At 44.7% G+C, this 20,808-nt stretch overlaps 2 protein-coding genes across 8 annotated transcripts in view; one reads left to right on the top strand and one right to left on the bottom strand.

Annotated features, from left to right (window-relative positions):
* CBL (Cbl proto-oncogene) overlaps nucleotides 1–10,326 on the top strand; it is a 118,936-nt gene extending 108,610 nt beyond the window's left edge. For both annotated transcript variants that reach the window (XM_056794229.1, XM_056794228.1), the window contains exon 16: nucleotides 550–10,326. In XM_056794229.1, the coding sequence (XP_056650207.1) occupies nucleotides 550–824 (275 nt within the window). In that variant the 3' untranslated portion in view covers nucleotides 825–10,326. The remainder of the gene's footprint in view (nucleotides 1–549) is intronic.
* Nucleotides 10,327–10,749: 423 nt separating this feature from the next.
* MCAM (melanoma cell adhesion molecule) lies at nucleotides 10,750–19,455 on the bottom strand. Of its 6 annotated transcripts, none has more exons than XM_007494655.3 (17): nucleotides 18,828–19,454; nucleotides 16,658–16,779; nucleotides 16,263–16,473; nucleotides 16,015–16,085; nucleotides 15,610–15,697; nucleotides 15,097–15,276; nucleotides 14,731–14,852; nucleotides 14,436–14,595; nucleotides 14,196–14,314; nucleotides 13,964–14,105; nucleotides 13,615–13,736; nucleotides 13,312–13,453; nucleotides 13,101–13,202; nucleotides 12,988–13,005; nucleotides 12,721–12,859; nucleotides 12,375–12,492; nucleotides 10,750–11,828 (listed from the first exon to the last, which is right to left on the bottom strand). In XM_007494655.3, exons 1-17 carry the CDS (start codon nucleotides 18,889–18,891, stop codon nucleotides 11,799–11,801), a joined length of 1,950 nt encoding a protein of 649 aa, XP_007494717.1. In that variant the 5' UTR covers nucleotides 18,892–19,454; the 3' UTR covers nucleotides 10,750–11,798. The 6 variants fall into 6 exon arrangements, with proteins under 6 accessions (XP_007494717.1, XP_007494716.1, XP_007494721.1 ...); XM_007494654.3 differs by having other exon boundaries at nucleotides 12,721–12,862; nucleotides 18,828–19,453; XM_007494659.3 differs by lacking the exon at nucleotides 12,375–12,492 and having other exon boundaries at nucleotides 12,721–12,862; nucleotides 18,828–19,455.
* Between the last annotated feature and the right edge of the window lie 1,353 nt (nucleotides 19,456–20,808).

Genomic DNA, 20,808 nt, shown 5'->3' with positions numbered 1-20,808 from the left:
TTTGATTCATTTCTTCATAGGACTCTTTGCAGGACTTCTCAGGGAACCCTAGGGAGAAGGATAGAGGGAAAACTATCTTGGGAGTTAAGAAGACCTATGTTCTATTCATTAGCAATGTGATCCTTAGCAAGTTGTTTAATTTCTTTTTCTATCTTTCTCATATGGGAATAATAAACATTTGTTCTAAGTACCTCCCCAGGTATTTTGAGGATCAGATGAAACATGTGCTTGAAAGTATTATACAAATATCTTATAATTTTGGCAGCCTTGGTATTGATTAGGAAAGGTGCTTGATAAGCATCTGTGATATTTAATGGGTCTGCCCCCTCAATACAAGGAGACTTTTAGGAGGAATTAAACCCCAAGATCCTTGACTTTGAAATTTTAAATTTTGACAAATGGACTAAAAATCCATCCCCATAGCTGGATGGCAAGTACATTCTCTCCTGACAATTGCTTGGTTTAACATCTTCATTTACTCATATTAATGTCACTAATGGTTTGTCTAGGTATACGGATAGTTGATTACCTTGCTCTTTCTTCTTGTAGGTTTTACTGAGGGTTCCCAAGTTCCTGAAAGGCCTCCAAAGCCTTTCCCTCGAAGGATCAACTCAGAACGGAAAGCAGGAAGTTGTCAGCAAGCTGGTGCTGCTCCTTCCACCTCTCCTCAGTTATCCAGTGAAATCGAGAGTCTCATGAGCCAGGGGTATTCATATCAGGACATTCAAAAAGCTTTGGTCATTGCCCATAACAATATCGAAATGGCCAAAAACATCCTCCGGGAGTTTGTTTCTATTTCCTCCCCTGCCCATGTAGCCACATAGCACATCACCTCCTTGCCTACAATTTCAGTGGACCAGTGAGCTAGGCACCATTCTTCAGGAGCACCCAAAAGGGCTAAAAGGTTTTTTTTGGAGACTTCAAACTGAAGTCTTGCCCTGTTTGGTGGTTGTCTCATCCATGGTTCAGGATTTCAAAGCAGTGGAACAAAAACAGAGCAAGCAACTTGGATGTTGTTTTGTTTTGTACTGTTCACTTTATAGCGTGTGTTTGAAGGCAGTTTGCCTTCAGTTCCCATTTAGAGAGAGCGTGCATTTTTATGATGACATGGTGGGGTGCAGCCCAGCCCCTTGGGCAGTCCAAGGGCAGCAGGACAAGTATTGTGAGGGGGTGGAAACCAATCTGAGGTCTTTTGAGTTTTCCAGCTTAGATGGGTGGGTGTAACTTTGTACATATATGTGTGTGTGTGTGTATGTATGTATGTATGTGTGTGTATGTATGTATGTATATCCTGTGGTCATAAGATTAACCCCAGACAGGCCTTCATTTCCTGGGGATAGGCATAAGAGGTTTAGGAAGGGATATTTTTGGTAACTTCCATCTACTGTGGTATTATACCCCCATCCTATTGTGTATTGCAATTTCAGCTCTACCCCAGATTATCATGTGTATAGCTAAAGTTCTGTATTTTTAAACTATCTCCTTTTCTGTCATTTGCTTTGCCTTCCATGGTGCTTTGCCATTGGCCATGGACTGGTTATGACTAACTTAAGTGAAGCCAGGGAGTTTATGAGATATTCCGTTTTATATGTGGTTGTACTTGTTTATTTTATAGGTGTTGGGGGAGCAGTGGGGAGCAGAGAGAGTGGGAGATAAAATATTGTTGCATTATCATTACAGATATGTTTGATGTTAGCAGCTAACACTGGTCACTCCGAAACACTTCTATTCTGTTTCCATAGGAAAACTGAATTTAGTAAAGTGAGATGTTTTAGCTATCCTAATTAAACCATGGCTTAACTGACTTCAGATACATTCCGTATCCTTCAGAAACTGGGAATCAGTTGCCTTGGTACCAGATGTGTGCTCTGAGAGATACTTCTCTGCTTCATGGGAAGGGAGCATCATATCTAAGATAACAATTCAGATACAGTGAAGCTTCCTGGAGCCTTAGGCCATATGCTATTTACCTTGTATAAAGAATGAAAAAGGCAGAATACGTATAAGCATTCATCAGTCTGGCTCTCCTTTCTCCTAAGTTTCTCTTAGCCTTTGTGGATGCCCTCCCTCTGCAAGGGCCAAATTATTGTTTTCAGAAATCTTCCTTTTTGTCTTCCCAAAAATACGGAGTACTTTTGTTGTTGTTAGCTCCTTGCTTAGGTTTAGGTTGGTGCTCTCCCTAGGCTTAGAGACTGAATCTTGTGTGATTATAGCATTAGAGAATATAGCCTCTCGTTCCCTGTCTGCCCCATTTTTAGCTTTTGTACCCCTTCACAGAGTAAATTGCTGTAGCTAGGGAGTAGACCCCAGATCCTCTCAAGAAGGATAGAGAAGCTTCCTTTTGCACACAAATCTCACATTCAGGAATCAGAAGTGGGTAGGAAGGAAGCAGAATTTGTCCTAGTGAAATATCATCTATTACTTGGGATCACTGTAGAGCTTCACCCACTTGAGACCAGACCTAACTGCCTTTACATAGACATTGAACCTCGGAGGACGAATTACAGAACATATCCCAGCAATTTCTCTGTGCACTGCTAGAATCTAATATTGGAATTCTTCCTTGTCTAGAGCTGTTGTGGGGCTTTGTGCTTCCAAATATATAATATTTATCTGTTACACATACTACCTTTTAAGTGAATACAAGGTTTTCCTCTCTATGGATCTCTGTTCTGCTTATATAGAATATAGTTGCTTCCCTTTTTGATTTATAAAAAACTCAGTCCAAAGCCTTACATGAGGTTGTGTGTTTTGGAATATGTTATATATTATAGTGATCCTGGGATAACAGACATTTGTCAAATGCCTCTCAACATTTATTTTTTCTCTCTCTACAACCTCCCCTCTCCTTCAAAGAAAAAAATTAAAAATAAAAACAAAACCCTTCTAACAAATAAGCATAGTCAAGCAAAACAAATTCTCATATTGACCATGTCTAGAATGTTAATCCACCTCCCTTCTTTCAGAATGTGAATAGCATTCTTCATCATTAGTCTTTTGGAATAATGATTGCTCAGACAGTGTTGATCAGAGTTCTTAAATCTTTCAAAATTTTTTGTTTTTACAGTATTGATGTTCAGAGAGTAATTGTTCTCATTTCACTCTACATCACAGTCCATACAGATTTCCCCAGGTCACGCTGAAGCCATCTCTTCAATTCTGTAAAACAAAAGTATTCCAGTACATTCAATATGCCATAATTTATTCAGTCATTTCCCAGTTGATGGGCACTCCCTTAGTAAATGACTCTTAACATTCAAGGATCCAAATCAATTTATCTGAGAATTTTTCTCTTTGACCATTTGGTCTAAGAGGCTTTGATTTCAATTGTGGTAAAATTTTAGGAAAACTGGTGAATCCTCAAAAGGTTTTCACCTGTTTTTTTTACTTGGGACAGTTCCCAATGTTTGATCTATGACTTTTTCCCCTTGAGCACAAACCAGTGCCAGGTTATCAGTCTAAGTTTGTTGATTACCAACTCCTACCTTGTCTGTACTCACAGAAAATGGATACATAATCATAGGATCTCATAGCTGGAAGGAGCCTCAGAGGCCATTCAGGCTAGTCTATACCTGAAGCAAGAATCCCTGCTGTGACGTCCCTCAGAACTAGTCATTTAGTCTTAGCTTAAACACATCTAGTAATAAGGTACTCACTACTTCCTGATTATAGCCCATTTCCCTTTTAGATAGCTCTAATTGTTAGGGAGGTTTTCTTTTTATTGTACCAAGATCTGCCTCCCTGTATGGGAACTTTGGGATTATTGCTTCTTTGGCTGAGAGAATCCCAGATTTAATTTATCTGCATCCCCTGCATAATAATATCAAGGGCATTTTTCAAGAAACAAGAAAGCTGTTGTAGCAGTCACTAGCCAAATAGGTTATTTTCATAGCTCATGAAATACTGCTTTAGTGTGGATGTTTTAATGTTTTTATAGATGCTAGAAGGCTATAAGCCAAGGGGTCTTGACCCTAGGAACTCCCTTTGGGAAATTTCCCCCATTTGCTTATCAGTTCCTAGTTCTGTTGTCCTGTTTTCAGATTAATTAACTGAAATTGATGAAATCTTTATCCCAGAATTCTGTTATCTGCTGGAAGAATCACCACCCATTTCTTTCTCCTTTTAATTAAAAAAATTTCCATCTTCTGCTACCTTTTAGATTAATAGATAGGAAAAAAATCTTCCATACCAGAGTCTTCTGCAAAATTATATCGTGCTACTTCTGGGCTTTACCCTTGATTACTTTACACAGTCTGTATCATCTGTAGCACCCTTGCTCAACATAATCAACATATGATTACTATGAACTGCCAACCACAAAGTTTTGGTTTCTTGCACTCTGATCCTTCCCTGCTTCCTTTACAAAGGCCAAATTTTCTCACAAATCTGAGCTGAAAATGGGAGAAACCTGTAGAATCTAGGCTCTCCCTGTAGTCAAATACAAATAAGGACATTTGATTATCTCATTGAGTAAAATTCTAGTTCATTCCCCTTGTTTTACAAGCTCAGGGAGGGAGGGGAAGTGACAACTAAATTCACACAAGAATGTAAAGAGCAAAATACTGGGTTTTTAGCCTCAGTCCTCTGATTCTAAATACAGTGCTTTTCCCATATACCATGCTCCATTTCTGTTACATTGTACATTCAGGCAACCCTAAACTAAACCCAGGTATTTGAAGAGCTGACCACCTAGCTTACACTGCCACCACTTTTGTCCTGGAAGCCATTGAGAAATTACTTAATGGCTTTTAAAGAATATGAATTCAAATATGGAAAAAGAAATAAACTATGAGAAGCAGAAATGGTTTAGAGTTGCTGAAACCAGGTAGTATATGGAAGATCTGCATAAGATTTACCCTTGGACCTTAGGCCTTGCTAAGATATACTTAGCTACTTGGATGATTCTAGTTTTCTCAGAACTGATCCAGAGAACTTTGACTCTGGGCTCTGTTTCTAAACCTTCTCTGAAGCCCAGTTCAAGGTTCTACCTACTTACCTCTCTTAATTCTTGAGCCTGATTTTGGTTCTCTGATTTAGAAAAATGACTATACCTGATAGTTCTTCTCCCCTCCCCCCCACTCCCTTCTCTCCCATTTATTTCATGGTATTTAGTTCAAACACCCTCTTGACTTTTTCCCTTCTTACCCCAGTTGCTACACATTCCAAATGCACAATTCGGTTTGTTAGGCCTTATTTATGTGACAAGAAAATATTTATCATATTCTAGGGAAAGGCAATATAAAAGGGCATACAAAAGAAACCCAACTAATTCCATGCTAGATATCCTTTAAATTTACTAAGCTATTATGAGAATCATTGATTTCGAAAGAATCTTGAGAGATGATATAGTCCAATCCATACTTAAAAAAAGAATCCCCACTACAACATATCTGACTGGTGGACATCCAACTTCTGCTTGAAGACCTCCAATGAGAAGGAACCTATTACCCAATCAGGTAGCCTGTTCTATCTTGGGTAACGAATTTTTAGGAAGCCTTCTCTTATAGTAAACTTAAATTACAGTTCCTATGCATTGCACCTAGTTCTGTTTCCTGAGGTAAAAAAGAACATGTTTAATCCTCTTTCCATATGATAATCTTTCAAGTACTTAATAGCATCTTGGGTTTGTCTAACCCCTTTATTTTTTACAGATGAGGAAACTGGGGCATAGAGAGCTTAAATGATTTGCATGGAGGTTAAGTAACTGGCTTGACCAAGATCACTGAGCTAGTAAGTATCTTAAGTCAGGATTCAAATCCAGATCTTTCTGACCTTAAGTCTAGTCCCCAAACCTGTGCCATGATGCCTCTCTTGAAGGCATCATGTTCCTCTATAGCTCTCTCTTCTTTAGGTTAAATAGGCTTAGTTTCTTTAACCAGTTCTCTTCTGACCTAGATGCAAGACTCTTTATTTTTCTGTTCGTTGCCTTTTGAACACTTTCCAAGTTATTGATGACCTTCACACAGTGTAATGCTCTAAATTGCTCACAACACAGGATTCCAGATGTCGTCTGTCCAGGATGATACAGGAAACCATATAAATCTGTATATGTAGGTCAACTAAATATATTTTGTGGGCAACCCTGGGAATCCACCTACCACTTGTTTCTTCTGGGAAATATAGTACGAGTTCCAAACAGTGAAGCTACAAACTAGCTTTTAGGACTGCCTTATATTACTTTTGCATGAAATGCTTATTTTTTATAAATCAGAAAACAACAACATTGGCCATTAATAAACAGGGAAAACAAAACACAAATGAATATTTAACAGTGTTATCCAAAATAATGAGTGGGTCAAAGGGAAAATAGAAATAATAACTAGAAGAAAATATGTAACTGAGATGTACCTAAATAGTACTTATAGGAAAAATCATCCCTTTGAGAAGATACATTGACAAATAGAAAAACCGAAAGCTAGTAAATCTTAACATGCAATTAGAAAATCAAAAAGTAAACCCAAGGTAAGAAGAAAAGATTTGAAAGTTATATGAGTAATAGATAAATTAGAAAAAAATGTTAATTATAGAATTAATTTTAAAAAATAAAGCTAGTCTTTTAAAAGACTAATGAAATTTATAAGCTCATACCTACTTACCTATAAGAAATACAAAGAATTATCAGAACTCAAATGGAATGACCATGATCAGCAAGTTCCTGTAGTTTGTGGCTGATTGTATTAAAATGTAGACTTTTCTTCCCCATCCAGATCATGGTTACTTGCTATTCTGTTGCTTTCATTGGAGAACTCTACAAAAGTCTTCAGTTAAAATAGCTTAGCCCTAAAAATAGGATTTTTTTTTTATTCATAATGATTTCATTCAAACTTTTTTCCTTCCCCTAGATGTTTTGACTAAAATCATAACTCAGCAGGAATTTCTCCAGCCCTTATTGTTTTATACAATTCTTCAATGAATTTCTGTCTTGTTTCTCTGTGTGCTATCCTTTCAGGAGTGCAAATTTCAACCCACCCCATAATGCTCAGTTTTTGTCTATGTTGTTACAGAGAATATCCACTCAGTCTATAGGAGGTCTTCCTCTAGTACGTCTTAATATTTTGTTTCTATCACTGTAACATCTATTATCCTATTGTGTAGTTTTCTCACCTTCTTTTCTGATTAGACATTTCCTGGGGAATATCTTACACACAAATTGTCCTTGATGATTGTTGCCATCTATTTCTCACCTACATGCTCTTTTCTATTATCGTTTAGGTCTGTTATCTTCAGGGTATTCTTTATGTCAGAATATTAGTATTTTATTGAATTGGCTGATTAGCTGCATATAGGTAATCTTTTAGTAAAATTACTCTCATTTATGGATTCCTAATATCATATAATATGTCACAGTGCTTGACATATAGTAGGTATTTAATAATGCTCATTGATTGGTTTCTGAAGTGTGAGATTTCTCTGGCACTTCTTTGGAGGCCAAAATTGGTTTAGTAACACAATTCACACAAGATTGCCCTACCTAGGGGTTGACTTTTGATAGTTATTTTAAAGTGCACTGAGCCTAAAATATTTGTATCCATGCCTCTGAATACAGCACATACTAGCCTCTTTGCAACAAACAGTTAAATATTTCACAGAATGTCACATCTATACCATTCCATCCCCTTTTTGCAAGCAGACTGGTCTATGTGAAGGTGTAAGGAAAGAAAGTATGAAATGTGGTTTCTGAGTAGCCTTCTAAGAGTTTTCCTTTCTTCCTTTCTATGGGATCTTTGCCATTTCACAGTGAGGGCAAGATTTTTCCAACTCTTTCTTCAACTTATCTCAGGTTTGAGGGGAGAGAAAGATATGATATACACTCTCACTATTTTAAGTGTAGTGGAAACCACTTTCTGACAGCATTTAAGTGTCTTAGGGTTTCAAGAATTATAGGAATATGAATTAGATGGAAAGTTTGGAAAACTTCTCACTAAGCCTCTCTTAGCAAAATACCTCTTCAGCTCCATCTTATGAACTTAAAACTTTCCCTCTAGTCATGTTGCTTCCCTGTTTCTTTTGCTTTTACTATTTCCATATAGACTTTCCTGGGGGAATTAGCAAACTTAATTAACTACTATGCATTTTATGTATACACAGAAGACAAATGTGATAACTCGGAAGATACCATACATTTCAGGCACATGGTTTTGGGAAGAGTGATACACCAGATGATGACATTTGTTCAGTTGGACTGGGTCCTGTCTAGTAGTGAACAAAGTCTGACACTGCTCTACTGTAGGAAAAATATTGAGGGAAATCCCCATGCCTTTTTGTCCCAGGAATTGTTATTAAAAAAAAAGAGGCAGAAGAGAGAGGTGAAGATGCTGCATGTATAGGAAGAACCAGGAGTAGTCAGAGAAGAAAAGTCATGCTGCAGAAACAGCTACTATAGACGTGTTTAGAGGCCTTTTGCCCCAGCCCTTTAGTAGTGTACTTGAAAAAAAAAATTATATCTAACCACTCCACTTGCTTGCGTAGGGCAAAGGTCTGAGGTCAAGCTTAGGACTCATGCTTTCCGATTTGACATCTGCACAATTCAGCCCAGTTCTGACTGGGCCCATATTCTTTCATAAACCCAGGAAGAAATGCCAGAACCCAGTTGCTCCACAGCAAGTTTGTTTCCTCTCCATCATCAGAAACAGGTTTGGAAGTGAGAGGGAAGCACTGCTCACAGAAGTACACATTGCTGCCCACAAGTCTTATGGACTTTGCTTTCATGCTCCTGGAACTAGAGTGAGGTCGACTGTGTACCCTGTGCTCTGGCCCAAGCCTTATAGTTTCACATGTGTTAACATAGCACATATATTGGTCCCCTCCTGCTGGTCCACCTCTGACCCTATTGTGTAGCCAACATGCCAGGGGCTGGATTGAATCTCTGGCTGCTGTGGCTGATGTAGAAGAACACATGCCCTCTCTCCTGTGGATAGCCCCTTCTTTGTCTTTGTTCCACTGCCTCAGTGGAAAAGCCTGCAGACACACTGCCAGTCAGCAGAGATGCCTTCCTAACTTTCACCAAGAGCTGAAGTAGTTAAAAACCTTATCTTGGAAAGAAAATCCCAGCCTTCTCCTTAAAAGACCTGGAAAAAGGAACAAGTGACAGCTAAAAGGAGTACTCCTTCTGCTCTGGGACTGATGACCTGGGTCTGTTATAAAAGGCTTTAACTGTAAAAATCTTTTTTTCTTTATTTGAAATTATTCATTTCTCACACACTGAAAAAAGCCAAATGTCTTGTGCCTTTCTATGGGAACACCGCATCCCTAGTTGCATATTAAGAACTTACTGTGGAAAGCCTAGTCTTCACCCAGCCCTGCCCAGAATCATTAGTCCCTATTGAAAAGAAGAAAGTTGTCAGGGAGGGGAGTGCTTATATATAGCTGGAGAGATGATAGAGATTGAAACTCTCTAAGTGGTAGCCTGTTGCCCTTTTGTCCCTGTCTCAGCATTTCATTGTAAGTGTCCTGTTGTGTTCCAGGATCCCTGGGTTGTTGGTTCAAGTCATTTAGTTACAATGGAGGTGTTAGCCAGAGAAGAGAGACAGGTAGAAATTTCAGTGTAGCCATAAAGGTTATCAGGTATCCCCATGTACAATTACAAACCTTTCCTGACACCTTGGCCTTCTCCTGAGGTGAACGCTTTGAACTAAACACGAAGTAGTGGGTGCCTCCAGAGGGCTTTACTATCCCCAGGGAGACAGCTCAAAGGCCACCACAAATCAATTCCTCTCCTTGCCCTTCAAAGAACCTCAGTGTTGCTGTCATAAAATTGGGGTTCAAGCAAAGAAAGTGGTTTTTCTTTACTTGATGGTGTTTTATCTGTCTTGTTCCCTTCATTTTCTCCCTACTTGTAACTAACAAAAGGATTGGGAGATAGAAAGGTTATTTTTTTTTCATTCACTTATTTCTCATTTCAAAATTCTTTTTATGGGTGAGGCTGGGGAGAGGAATCGGTAACTTTCTCTCTTCAGCATGAAGAATCCCAGTTTGTATATCAGTGTTTAAAAAAAAAAAACAGACAAGATTTTCATGGACTATTTTAAAAAGTATGTGTCCTTAATATAAAGTTTATATTAGCAGTATTTAATCACTTCTCACCTGTAAAGAATAAGAGAAACAGAAGGTAAATATTCTTGCAGAGAATAATTAGCAGAGCTTTAAGATTCATTTTGGGTTAAATCCACTGTTTGCCGATGCATTGTTAATGTTTAGAGGTCTGTTATACTAATGTTATTTATTAATTATTTTTCATTCCCATACATAGCCAACTAAAGAGCTTTTCCATGCACCCTTGTCTGTCAAAAAATTATTTTTAAATAAAGTTTCTTTTGTTGTAGCAGATTTGCTGTCTAGGCACTTTGGAAATACAAGGGGCAGAGCCAACTCCTTTGACCCACTAAGTCCTGAAGCATTTGAGGGAAACTCCCAGTGGTCAGAAGTGAAGAAAGCTGGGAAAGGAGAAGATGCCTATTAGGTGCTGGTGGTCTCCCAACACCACCTCCTATTAGGTGCTGGTGGTCTCCCAACACCACCTTCCTCCACCACACCCTTCCATTTTAAGTGCAGAGATTTCCCATTGAAGAGTGACTTCTGGACTTTTTTTGATAGATCTTCATTCCACTTGTTTATAAGAAGGGGTCTGTCCAAGTTCTCTTCCAGCAGCTGCAAAGCATCTGATTTATGGGCCTTTTGGCCCTTTGTCAACCAACCCTAGAAGCCCCTGGTTCCTGTGTGCTAGAGTTAAAGAATTAGAAGCAGAGCAACTGGAGATAGTTCAACTTTATTTTTCATATATATATAAATCCTGCAACAAACTTGTAAATTTATACACATCCAAACAGAACTATATATATATATGTGTGTGTGTGTGTGTGTGTGTGTGTGTGTATATATACACACACACACACACACACACACATATACACCAAAGCTTTGGCCAGATCCCATTTCTAACTTCCAAGTACCATTCACCTTTATTGGGTCCTTCTAGAATGTGGGCTATTCAAGTGATAGTATGGTGCTAATGGGCCTATAACTTCAATCCTTGACTGTAAGGGCCAGTTAGCATTACTAATAAACTGTTCTCAGCCTCCCACCAAAGTTAGTCACTGTCACAGGAAACCTGAAAACTCACATCCTACTGATGGTAGTTTCCTCTTCATGTTTCTGAAGGGACAATGAGGGACACCCATCCCTATCTAGCTTTCAGTAGGAGGTCACAAAAAACCCTGGAGTGGGGAGCAAACACTTTCAGCAACAGCACTGTGGTCAGTGGCTTTTGGAGACTGCCCTCCTCCAGGACTGGTACAAGCAGCCTAGTGTGACAGGGATTTTGGTTTAGGGGTTCACCAACTCCCACAAATTCATAACACTGTTGAGTTTTAAGGCTACCTGAAACGCCTACCAACTAGCCAAGAAGCTAGCAAAAATGGCACCACTCACTTCAGCTGTATAAGACATCCACAAATATTGTGAAAGAGCTGGGGAGCTACAGCAGCCCTTCATCAAACAGGGATGAATGTGTTCTGAGATCCTAAGGCCTCTGCTTGGGGTATGAACTCCATTCAGGCACCTTAGAGAGGGAAGAGATGATGTCCCCATCCCCAAGGTCAGGTAAACTTGACAAGATGATGCCATTTGGCTTCTTCCCATTCCATTGGTTTCCACAATGGGCTCTGTAGGTGAGCCAGGATATAGGAGAAGCCATCTCAAGTCTATTCAAGGTCATCCCAGGTGCTGAGGGTAGACAGGTGAGAAAAGAGCAGAAGCTGTCCCACACAGGGGAGGGGAAGCACGGCTGAATTTTCTTTGGGCTAGTGCCTCAAGTCGATGTATTTCTCTCCCTGAAAATAGGCGAAGAGAAATGAGGATTTGGGAACAGTGGCCCCTGGGGCAAGAGGAGCCCAGAAAGCACTGGATGGGAAGGAGAAAGTGATGCAGAAGCTGGTGAACCAGATGCAGTCCCTGCTATAAGCAGCAGAAGTGAAGAATAGGGGAAATAAAACATTTGGCCACAAACTGAGCCCCCATATCTAGAGCATAGTCGTTTTTGGTAGAATAGAACTATTTTCCTCCTAAGACAAAGGATGTGGCAACAAATAGCTATGAGCAAAGGCCTCTGCCATAGTCCTAATTTAGATCCTCATTTGTTACTAGCTGCTTTCTCTTCCAAAAACAACCCTCCTTAATCCTAGCCTCAGCCAGCTACCTGTCCATAGTACCAAAAAAGACTGACTCGGGTTTGCCTCTGTTCCATGCCCCCTTCCACCTAAGAGGAGGACAAAGACCAGGGAGAGGCAGTGTGTGGGTTAGGAGACCAGTTGGGCCCCCTCTCTGGTCCCTAACGAGTAAAATCAGGCCAGGCACTAGCCAGGGAAGCTGCCTCCTACCTGGTCTCTTGGCGATCTCTTGTCACCGTTGCTTCCCTGCAGGAGGCCCATCTCTTCTGGAAGCTTATCTGACTTAACTTCAACTACAATTTCGTTCTTACGAGCCAGAGGCAGTGTGCTAGGGGGAGGGAGGGAGAGGTTGGCAATGTAGGGCACCAAGGGGAAAGGGCTGAAATATGGGGTGCTATGGGGAAATGGGAGGGGAGGTGTAACCAATGGAAGCTGGGGTGTGGGCAATGAAGCATGGATCCTCTCCCCATCCCCCACATTCCTCCTTTAGCATAGGAGCAGGCAGGGGCTAACCCTTGGCAGCAAGCAGGCTGGCACAAAGAAGCATTTTTCTTACATTTCCTGTTTGCCTGATCGCCCACAAGGCATCTTGCCTTTCTTATAGAGGAAATAAAGGACAGCACCCAACACAGCCAGCAGCAGGATACAGACGATGACTGCCACGATGACCACTCCTTTGCTCTCCTGCCTTGTTCCTGCTACCCAAAGACATATCCATTCACTGCCTGTGCTTGATTCTCCCCTCTCCTGGTAGCCTCTTCCCTCAGCCCAGGGCTCACAATCCACACAGCAGAAGCAGGGGAGGATGTTAGGCAACACTCACCTTTCTTGACCTGGTCTCCTAGGGTGGGCACAGGAAGGAAGAGGGGTGTGAGAAATGTGAATGAATGAGCGCTGCCCTGCCCTTTCCTATTCTGCCCATTGGGTCCTACTTACCTGTGGAAGTGCCGTTAGCTTTGGCAGAAGGACTATTGGTGGTGGTGCCATGGCTGCTGGTAGTGTTCTCAGTGGTAGTGACAGTGGGGGTGGTTAAGTTGACTGGAAGGCAGAGAAGTGGGTTAGCAATAGTGGAAGAGGTAATACCCCAAATCGGGGCATGCTTCTGTCTGGTTCCTTGCCATGGACTAAGTGAGGCAGAAGACCTTACCCAGCTCCAGAAGGATGGTAGTTTTGTTGCTTCCCAGGGAATTAGATGCCTGGCACACCACACCCTTCTCTAGCAGTTCTGGAATCACTTGGACTTTCAGAGTACTCAGGATACTCTGAAAGTCTTTGTCATGTTCATAGACCTGTCCAAGAAAAGGTCTCAGCTCAGCAGATGAGCAATGGGTCTAGAAGTGAGGAGGGGGAAGGAATTTTGGGGAGTGAGAATCTCAGGCTGCAGGTAGTAGAGGCCAGAGGATCAGGGAGTGGGTGTCCACTGGGGCTAAGGGTAGTAACCCCATCTCACCGTTCCATTGACACTCCAGGAGATGGTGGGCCTGGGTTTCCCTGAGATCTCACATGTCAGGTTTACCACTTCATTCTCTTTTACCCACATGTGTCTTTCCTTTGCCATCACCCACGGGGACCCTGAGAGAGAGGAGAAGACTGGAGTAGAGCCAGGGGTTGTTTGCTTTACCTGGGCAAATTTTCCAGCCTGGCTCCCTTTCCCCTGGGCAGGGTTAGGGATTCCTGGCCAAAGGAAGTTCACATCTCAGTGGGAAGGCAGATAGGTCATCAGAAGATGAGCTAAGAAAAGACCCAACAAAACAACAAAGCATAAAAGTGAGTTTGTTCCCACCCTCAAAGGACCTCACCATTAATGGTAACATTGACCAGCTGTGTATGTTTCAGGCCGGGCACTTTGGGCACAGATGCTACGCAGAGGTATCCTCCTCCTGCCTCCCGAGTCAAGTTGGTCAAATGTAAGACAGATCCATTCTTCAATACCTCTCCAGTCTAGATGAAAGAATTCAGAGAGAGGAGGAGTTGGTGACTTGTCTTTTTTCACCCTGGCTCACCCCAGACCTCCCCATCCTGCTTGGATACCTTTTCTCGTTTCCATTGGAATACCACAGGCTGGGAGCTTTCTGCAGAACAGTTGAGTTTCAGGCTGTTGCCCTCAAAAGTCACTGGGGCCCTGGGTTGCACCTGGACGTTGGACACATCTGGGGGGCACAGCCAATAGCATTGGGACATATGTAGTTCAAACTGCTGGCCCCCATCACTGTGCCTAGGGTTTCACAACCCAATGACCTCCCTTTTCCCTTGGGCATCAAGTCCCCTTACAGTTCACCAAGAGCTGCTGTTGGTCAATCGCCTCCATTCCAGTTTCAAAGTCCAGACCCAAGCACTCATACAGTCCGCTGTGATGCCTATTTGCTTGCTCCAGGACCAGGACAGCATCACTTGTGTTTTCTACCTCAAGCCAGTCATGACTGGAAGGGTCCTGGGGGAGGAGTAAGGCAGGAGGAAGGTAAAGAGGGAGACTGTAGCATGTCAGAAAACACGAGCTTTCCACCAGGATTCCCCAACCTGACCCAGATGGCCTGGTGTCTTGTCCAGGCCACCATGCCCTCTTCACCTGCTTTCGGATGGTGAAGTCTGGTGGAGGGTTGCCATCTGACAAGCACTTGAGCTCCACCTTGTCTCCTTCCTTCAACAGCCTATTTGGCATCACCTCTAGCCACACCTTCTCCATTGGATCTAGATGGACACAAGGGGTGACACTGAGCTTCAGGCATTCTGATATACCCACCTCTGAAAGGCGTGTAGTAGATGTAAAGCTATTGGCACCAGCTTCCTATGCAATGGCAGAAGGTGGGGATGGGGGCCATGGGAGAAGGAAGGGAGGGGAGAAGAAGTTGTAGCTGCCTGGCTCTGGCATAATCCCACCCCATTGCAAGCACAAACACAGCATAGTCCATTTAAGGTGGGAAGCAGGACTCACAGTAGATGGTGACATTGACTTCCTTGGATTCTTTCATGTGGTCACCCCCAGGAAGCCGGTAGCTGAGCTCACAGTAAAAGAGGGCCTCCTTATCCTCTTTATCCAACTGTGCCCACAGAGTGCTTCTCACTGTATAGAGGCCACTAGACTCTTTGGTTCGTGATTCTGTAAATCTGATCCCTGAAGAGTGGGTAAAGAGAGAAAGGGGTACAGCTTCAAGCAATTATTCATTTCTTCCCTTCTCTCCTAAATGAGCCACACTGCCAATGCCTACCTCTGTCCAGAATGGGTAGGGAGGGCCTTAGACCACTTAGCTGCCTTTTAGAGTACTAACTCTCAGAAAGTATAGTACCAGTGCAATCAGATATCCACATAGTGACAACTGTCAAAGTTATTGGATGGCCACTATTCCTTCCAAGAAAGATAAGATAAATGGGAATGGCTGGCACAGCAAAGGGTCTCTTCATAGTTGGGCAGTTGCCAGATGGGCACAGAACATATCGGGTTACTCACGATTCTTCTCTTCTTTCAGGGGTGTCCGGTTTTTATACCAGGTGATATGAGGGAGTGGGTATCCATCCTCCCCATTGCAGGTGGCAACCTGGGAAGAAAGATGCCAAACCTGAGTACTCCTTGGGCCCCTAATCACCAGATCCTGGCCTTTCTAGTTCTCACCTCTCCTGTACCCATGCATTCTTTTTTTTTTTAAACCCTTACCTTCCCTCTTGGAGTCAATACTCTATATTGGCTCCAAGGCAGAAGAGCAGTAAGGGCTAAGCAATGGGGATCAAGTGACTTGCCCAGGGTCACATAGCTGGGAAGTGTCTGAGGCCAAATTTGAACCCAGGACCTCCTGTCTCTAGGCCTGGCTCTCAATCCACTGAGCTACCCAGCTGCCCCCTGCCCATTCATTCTTACCTCCTGAAGGACCTTGCTGGTTACAGAGATGCCAGAAGTGCTGGCCTGGATTGTGGGCTCTTTGGGGGCTTCTGTAAGATTAAGGAGAGATGTGAGTGAGGGGCAGTAGACAGGCATGTAGAAGCAGGAACAGAACAGCAGATCAGAGGACATACAAGGAAACAAAGACAATGCCATGGGAACCCAAGGCAGTTATCAATGGGCAAGAGAGGCAGAACATGCTGGTGAGAATGGAAGGAAGCACTCACTGTAAATTCGGAGCTGGATGTGTTTTTCCTGGGTATGAGAACCAATGGCTTTGACCTGACAGATGAAGATACGTTCATCTCTGGGGGTAACGTGTGCCAGAGACAGATTGGCTCCACCCAGAAGGGTCAGTCGGTGTTGGTAGTCACCTGGATCAGGCTGGCCCTGACCCTGGCGAACCCGGAAGATGGGAATGAGTTGATCCTTGTGTTTCTAAGGGAGGGAGGGAAGAATGAGTCGGGGGTGTGAAGGATACAAAGACCTCTTGGGAGCAGAAGTATCCCTCCACTCCCACAGGACAGAGGTCTTTCCTCAACTTTTGGCAATGCCAAGGGTGCTATTAGCGAATGTTTCTTCCCCTCCCCCCTTCCTTTGACCCCCAGGTGTCTGCACTCACAAAGAACCAGTCCACATTGCTGCGGTTGTCAGTGGGCAGGGAGCTGTCACAGCTAAGATGGGCGTTGTCTCCCACTTGAAACTCTAGTATTTCGGGGATCACCTCCTCCTCACCAGGCACTCCTAGAGCAGGATGGTGAACATGGGTATGTGTGCAAGGGGAGAGAGGGACTTGTTATTATGAACCCCTACCCAAGCAGCTGTTCCCAGCTCCAGCTGTTTTCCAATCAGCCCCCCCACTTTGTTCCTTAACAGCTGTTCTCTTGCCTCCTTCAGAGGTGGGGGTCTGACCCTGGCCCTGTCCTTTCTCAATTCCCTCCCTCCACTAGCCACCCCCTCCACCCCCTGGCCTGGAGTCAGGGACATTTGGGTCCTAGAGGCACCTGCTTAGTTAGGGTGGAGCCCTGGAGATGAAGCTAAACTTCTCCAGAAGCCAGATGGCAGGGGAAGGGAGAGGGCAGCCCTGGCTTGGGGCCAAGGGGAAGCCCTCCCTTCAGTCTTCTGTGTGAGCTCAGACTGTGGGAATGTCAGGCATCCGCCTGGCTGGAGGAGTAGGGGGCAGCACATACAGATATTCTTTGTGTGGCACCCTCAGAGGTAAAGGCAAGGTGCTAGACCTATGTGCCCTCTTTCCAAATGATATATGGTTTCTTTCTTTACCAGGGACATGCTCTGGCCCTGAAGCACCTCACTCCATCTGGGGCTACCTCTCTTGCTTCCTTTATTGGTCACCACCTAACACTCCAGGCACCCTCAGGGGTTCCTACATTAAAAACAAGGGATATAAGGCAGTGATCCCCAGGATTCTACATTTCTCCCACTCATCCCTGTTCCTGCCCCCTCTCAGGGTGATGTCACTGGTGCCAGTTGTTGGTGCTTGCACTACCATCCCCTTCAGGCTGGTGATGTCACCAGTGCTGTGGTCTGGGCCGGACTCAGGGAAGGCTGGGTCTGAATCTCGACACTAGCCCATGAATGGCCATACCACGGTAGGTGATGGGAGGAAACCAGGCACAGGTGTAGAGAGGGGCTGCCCTCCTCGTTAAAGAGAGGGGCAGAAACCTAGTGGCTGAGCCTCAGTTTCTATTCTGGTAAGAGAGTTGGCTTGGGTCAGTTGAACACACATCAGAATGCAGAAGCCCATTTTAGCTCTTTCCCCTACAAATAAATCTAGTCTGGGAGGCGGCGCCAGGGACCCCAGGGACTGCACTGGGAGCAGGGCCAGAGAACTGGGTACTGCCCCTTCATCCTCCACCCCTCAGCCTGACTGGGGCAGGGCCTTGGGGAGCCAACGCCAAAAGAAACATCTGTAGCTCAATTCCGGGCCATACAAGGGCAGAGGGGACCCCGGTGTGTTCAGCTCCCGGCTCAGGGATGAAAAGAGTAAGGAAGCAAAGAGCTCCTCGACTGTCTCTCCAAACAGCTTCTGAGCCGTGCGATCTAGAAGCGTGGACTTCACTGACCCCTGGGAGGCCTTGGCTTGGCTTCAGTACCTGACTCCTCCGTTCTTCCTCCCGTAGCCTAGGTAGGCTTCAGATACCCTCCTCCTCTAGGCGGGTAGTCAGTCCTGCCAACGCCCAGGGCGGGAGAGGAGTCCCGGTCGCCCCTCCCCCTCCTCATCTCACCTCCAACTTGGCCCTCTGCCCGGGCTTAAAAAAAAAATGGGAGGAGAGGCTCCGGCGGTCTCTCTCCCCTACCCCATCCCATCCCATCCCAGCTAGGGAACCCGCCATCCCCCTCAAGAGGCAGTTGTTTCAGGATTTGGGGGGAATAGACCATGCTACTGGCCACCTCCACCAGGGATTTCCCGCCCCCCAGTCTCTGGAGAAGACTAGCATAAAGGGGAGATGCACTCTCCACTGCAGGCTCGCGATCCGCTCCAATTCTCTTCCCCTTCCCCCCCTTCCCCACTCAGCAACTGCCCGTCCCACCCCCACCCCCCACCCATGATCCCCGATCCTGGGACGCTTTAGAAACCCACAAATCAGTTCAGCTGCACCAAACACTTTCATGCGGCACGAGAAGTCTGGGGTCTCCGCGTTGGTGGGGTAAAGGGGTCTTGCGCGTCCAACACTAAGACCCCCCCCATCTCAGCTCCCCTAAGCAAGCCTCACTGCAAGCTCCCAGACCATCCCGCTCCTTGCTTTGTGGGGGTCTCCCGACAAACTCACCGGCCGAGCGGCGGCAGCAGAAGGCAGTTAGGAGGAGAGCGCAAAGCAGTAGGGTCAGATCCATGTTTCCCGGCCAGAGGGCTAAAGCCGAGTGAGCGAGCTCGCAGAAGCCCTGGGGCTGACGTCAGGGGGGCGGGGGAGGGGGCCTGGAGCTCCCGGCCCGTCCGCCCCGCCTCCCGCAGCCCCCAGCCCTCCTCCTGGCTCCGCCACCCCTAGGGGTCGGGGTCCCACTTGGCACCTGGAGTTTTCCTAGAGTTGCATGGACCAGAGTGGGGACGGGCGCAGGGATGGAACTTCATCCCATTCCCCCAAATCGACAGTTTTTAATTGGGGGCAGGATATGGGAGGAAGGAAAGAAAAGAGGGACAGGTGTCTCGGGGCCGGCCAGATAGAACCATGAAGAAAGTCCTGGGGAGGTTACCTAGGACCTGGATTTCTTTCCCAGGTTACCCAACGCCACCTCTGACTCCAAATCGGAGTGCGCCCCTGCCCCAAAGGCCTTTCTCACCTCCAGCGTTTACACCCACACACACACCCCAAGGCCCTTTTAACTCAGAACCCGAGGAGACTCGAAAGTCTGGGTTTCTTGGGTAACTTTCCCCAGAAATTCCCCGGTACCAGATGGAGAGCAAATTCCAGACAAAGTCCCCAGTATCTCAGTAAAGTAGACCCTTTCAGCCCTGCCCCGCCCCGCCCCGCCCCTCCTCCTCCACCCTTTCACTGGCGGCCCGCGGCTCCGCTGCGAGACTAATGCTTTTCCCCACCGCAGCTAGCTCAGGCCAGGGCATCGATCGCTTCCAGACAGATTGCACCAGTCACCTCGCTCCCCCAGCTCCTCCCTGCCACTCCAGAGACTGCTGAGGCCTCTCCCGGTTCTCTCTGGCACATTTTTGGCTTTCGGGGGGCCAGCTAGACAGCCCACTCCTGACCCGATGGGCACCGAGAGCGCTTGGTGACAGGGAGAGGCGGAGTTTGAATGGTATCCCATTTGATTCCCACCTCCTAGCAACTCCTGCTTTGGAACTGTGGGTGGGTGGGAGGTTCCTTGGTGCTAATTAGAGTATAGGTCCCTACCCCCAGCCAACTGTTCTCCAACTACCCGCAGGGATCTAGGAATGCCAGCCTAGCTTACAGATCCACTCGGTAGTTAGCATTTCTAGGCGACTATGGGCCGGGCATTTCCCCTAGCGGACTGGATCTGGTTCCTCATCTTGCCAAGAAGATTGGACTAGATGATACAGATATCATTTATACTTTTAATTAATTCCTTTTTTATTATTATAATAAAATATATAATATATAAAATAAAACACTAAATTAAATTAATAATTAATATTTAATATGAATATTAAACTTTAATATTCTGTCATTCTTCACCTCACCTGTACAAATAATACAGGGCGGCATTTATTAAGTTCTTGAACCTCTAATGTCTGAGTTCCTAACCTTGGGGTCCACAAAACTGGGATGGAGAAAACATTTTACCTCTTTATTTTCACTAACCAAGGGAAATTTGCCTTCTGCTTCAATTATGAATTTAAAAAACAAACACATTATTCTGAGGAGTCACCAGACCTCCAAAGAGGGCCAGGACACAATAAAGGTTAAGAACTCCTACTCCTTCGTTTCTTCAGATTCTAAATTGGTAAGGGAGAAAGGGCAGGCATCATTAATGCTCTGATCATGTCTGCTGCCGTCATGCTGATTAAAGACCTCTATGACTTCTCATTGTCCATAAATATCCTGGCATTCAAGGACATTTGCATCTTATCTCCAGTCTTGTCTTCTACCCTTAGCTCATACAACCCCTTTCATCCAAACTGGACAGCTCATAAGCTATTGCTTGTTCTTCTTCTGCCCATACCCCACTTTTGTCTGAAATGGAACCTGCTATTCTTCATCTGTCTTGAAATCTATCCCTTGTCCAAAAGTGCTACTTCATTTATGTAAATTTCCTTGATCCCTCTAGTTTTCTTTCCCT

Source organism: Monodelphis domestica, chromosome 4, assembly GCF_027887165.1.
Source record: "Monodelphis domestica isolate mMonDom1 chromosome 4, mMonDom1.pri, whole genome shotgun sequence".
Taxonomy (NCBI): Eukaryota; Metazoa; Chordata; class Mammalia; order Didelphimorphia; family Didelphidae; genus Monodelphis; species Monodelphis domestica.
Note: the sequence above shows the minus strand (reverse complement) of the source record. Positions and strands in the feature narration are given on the sequence as shown.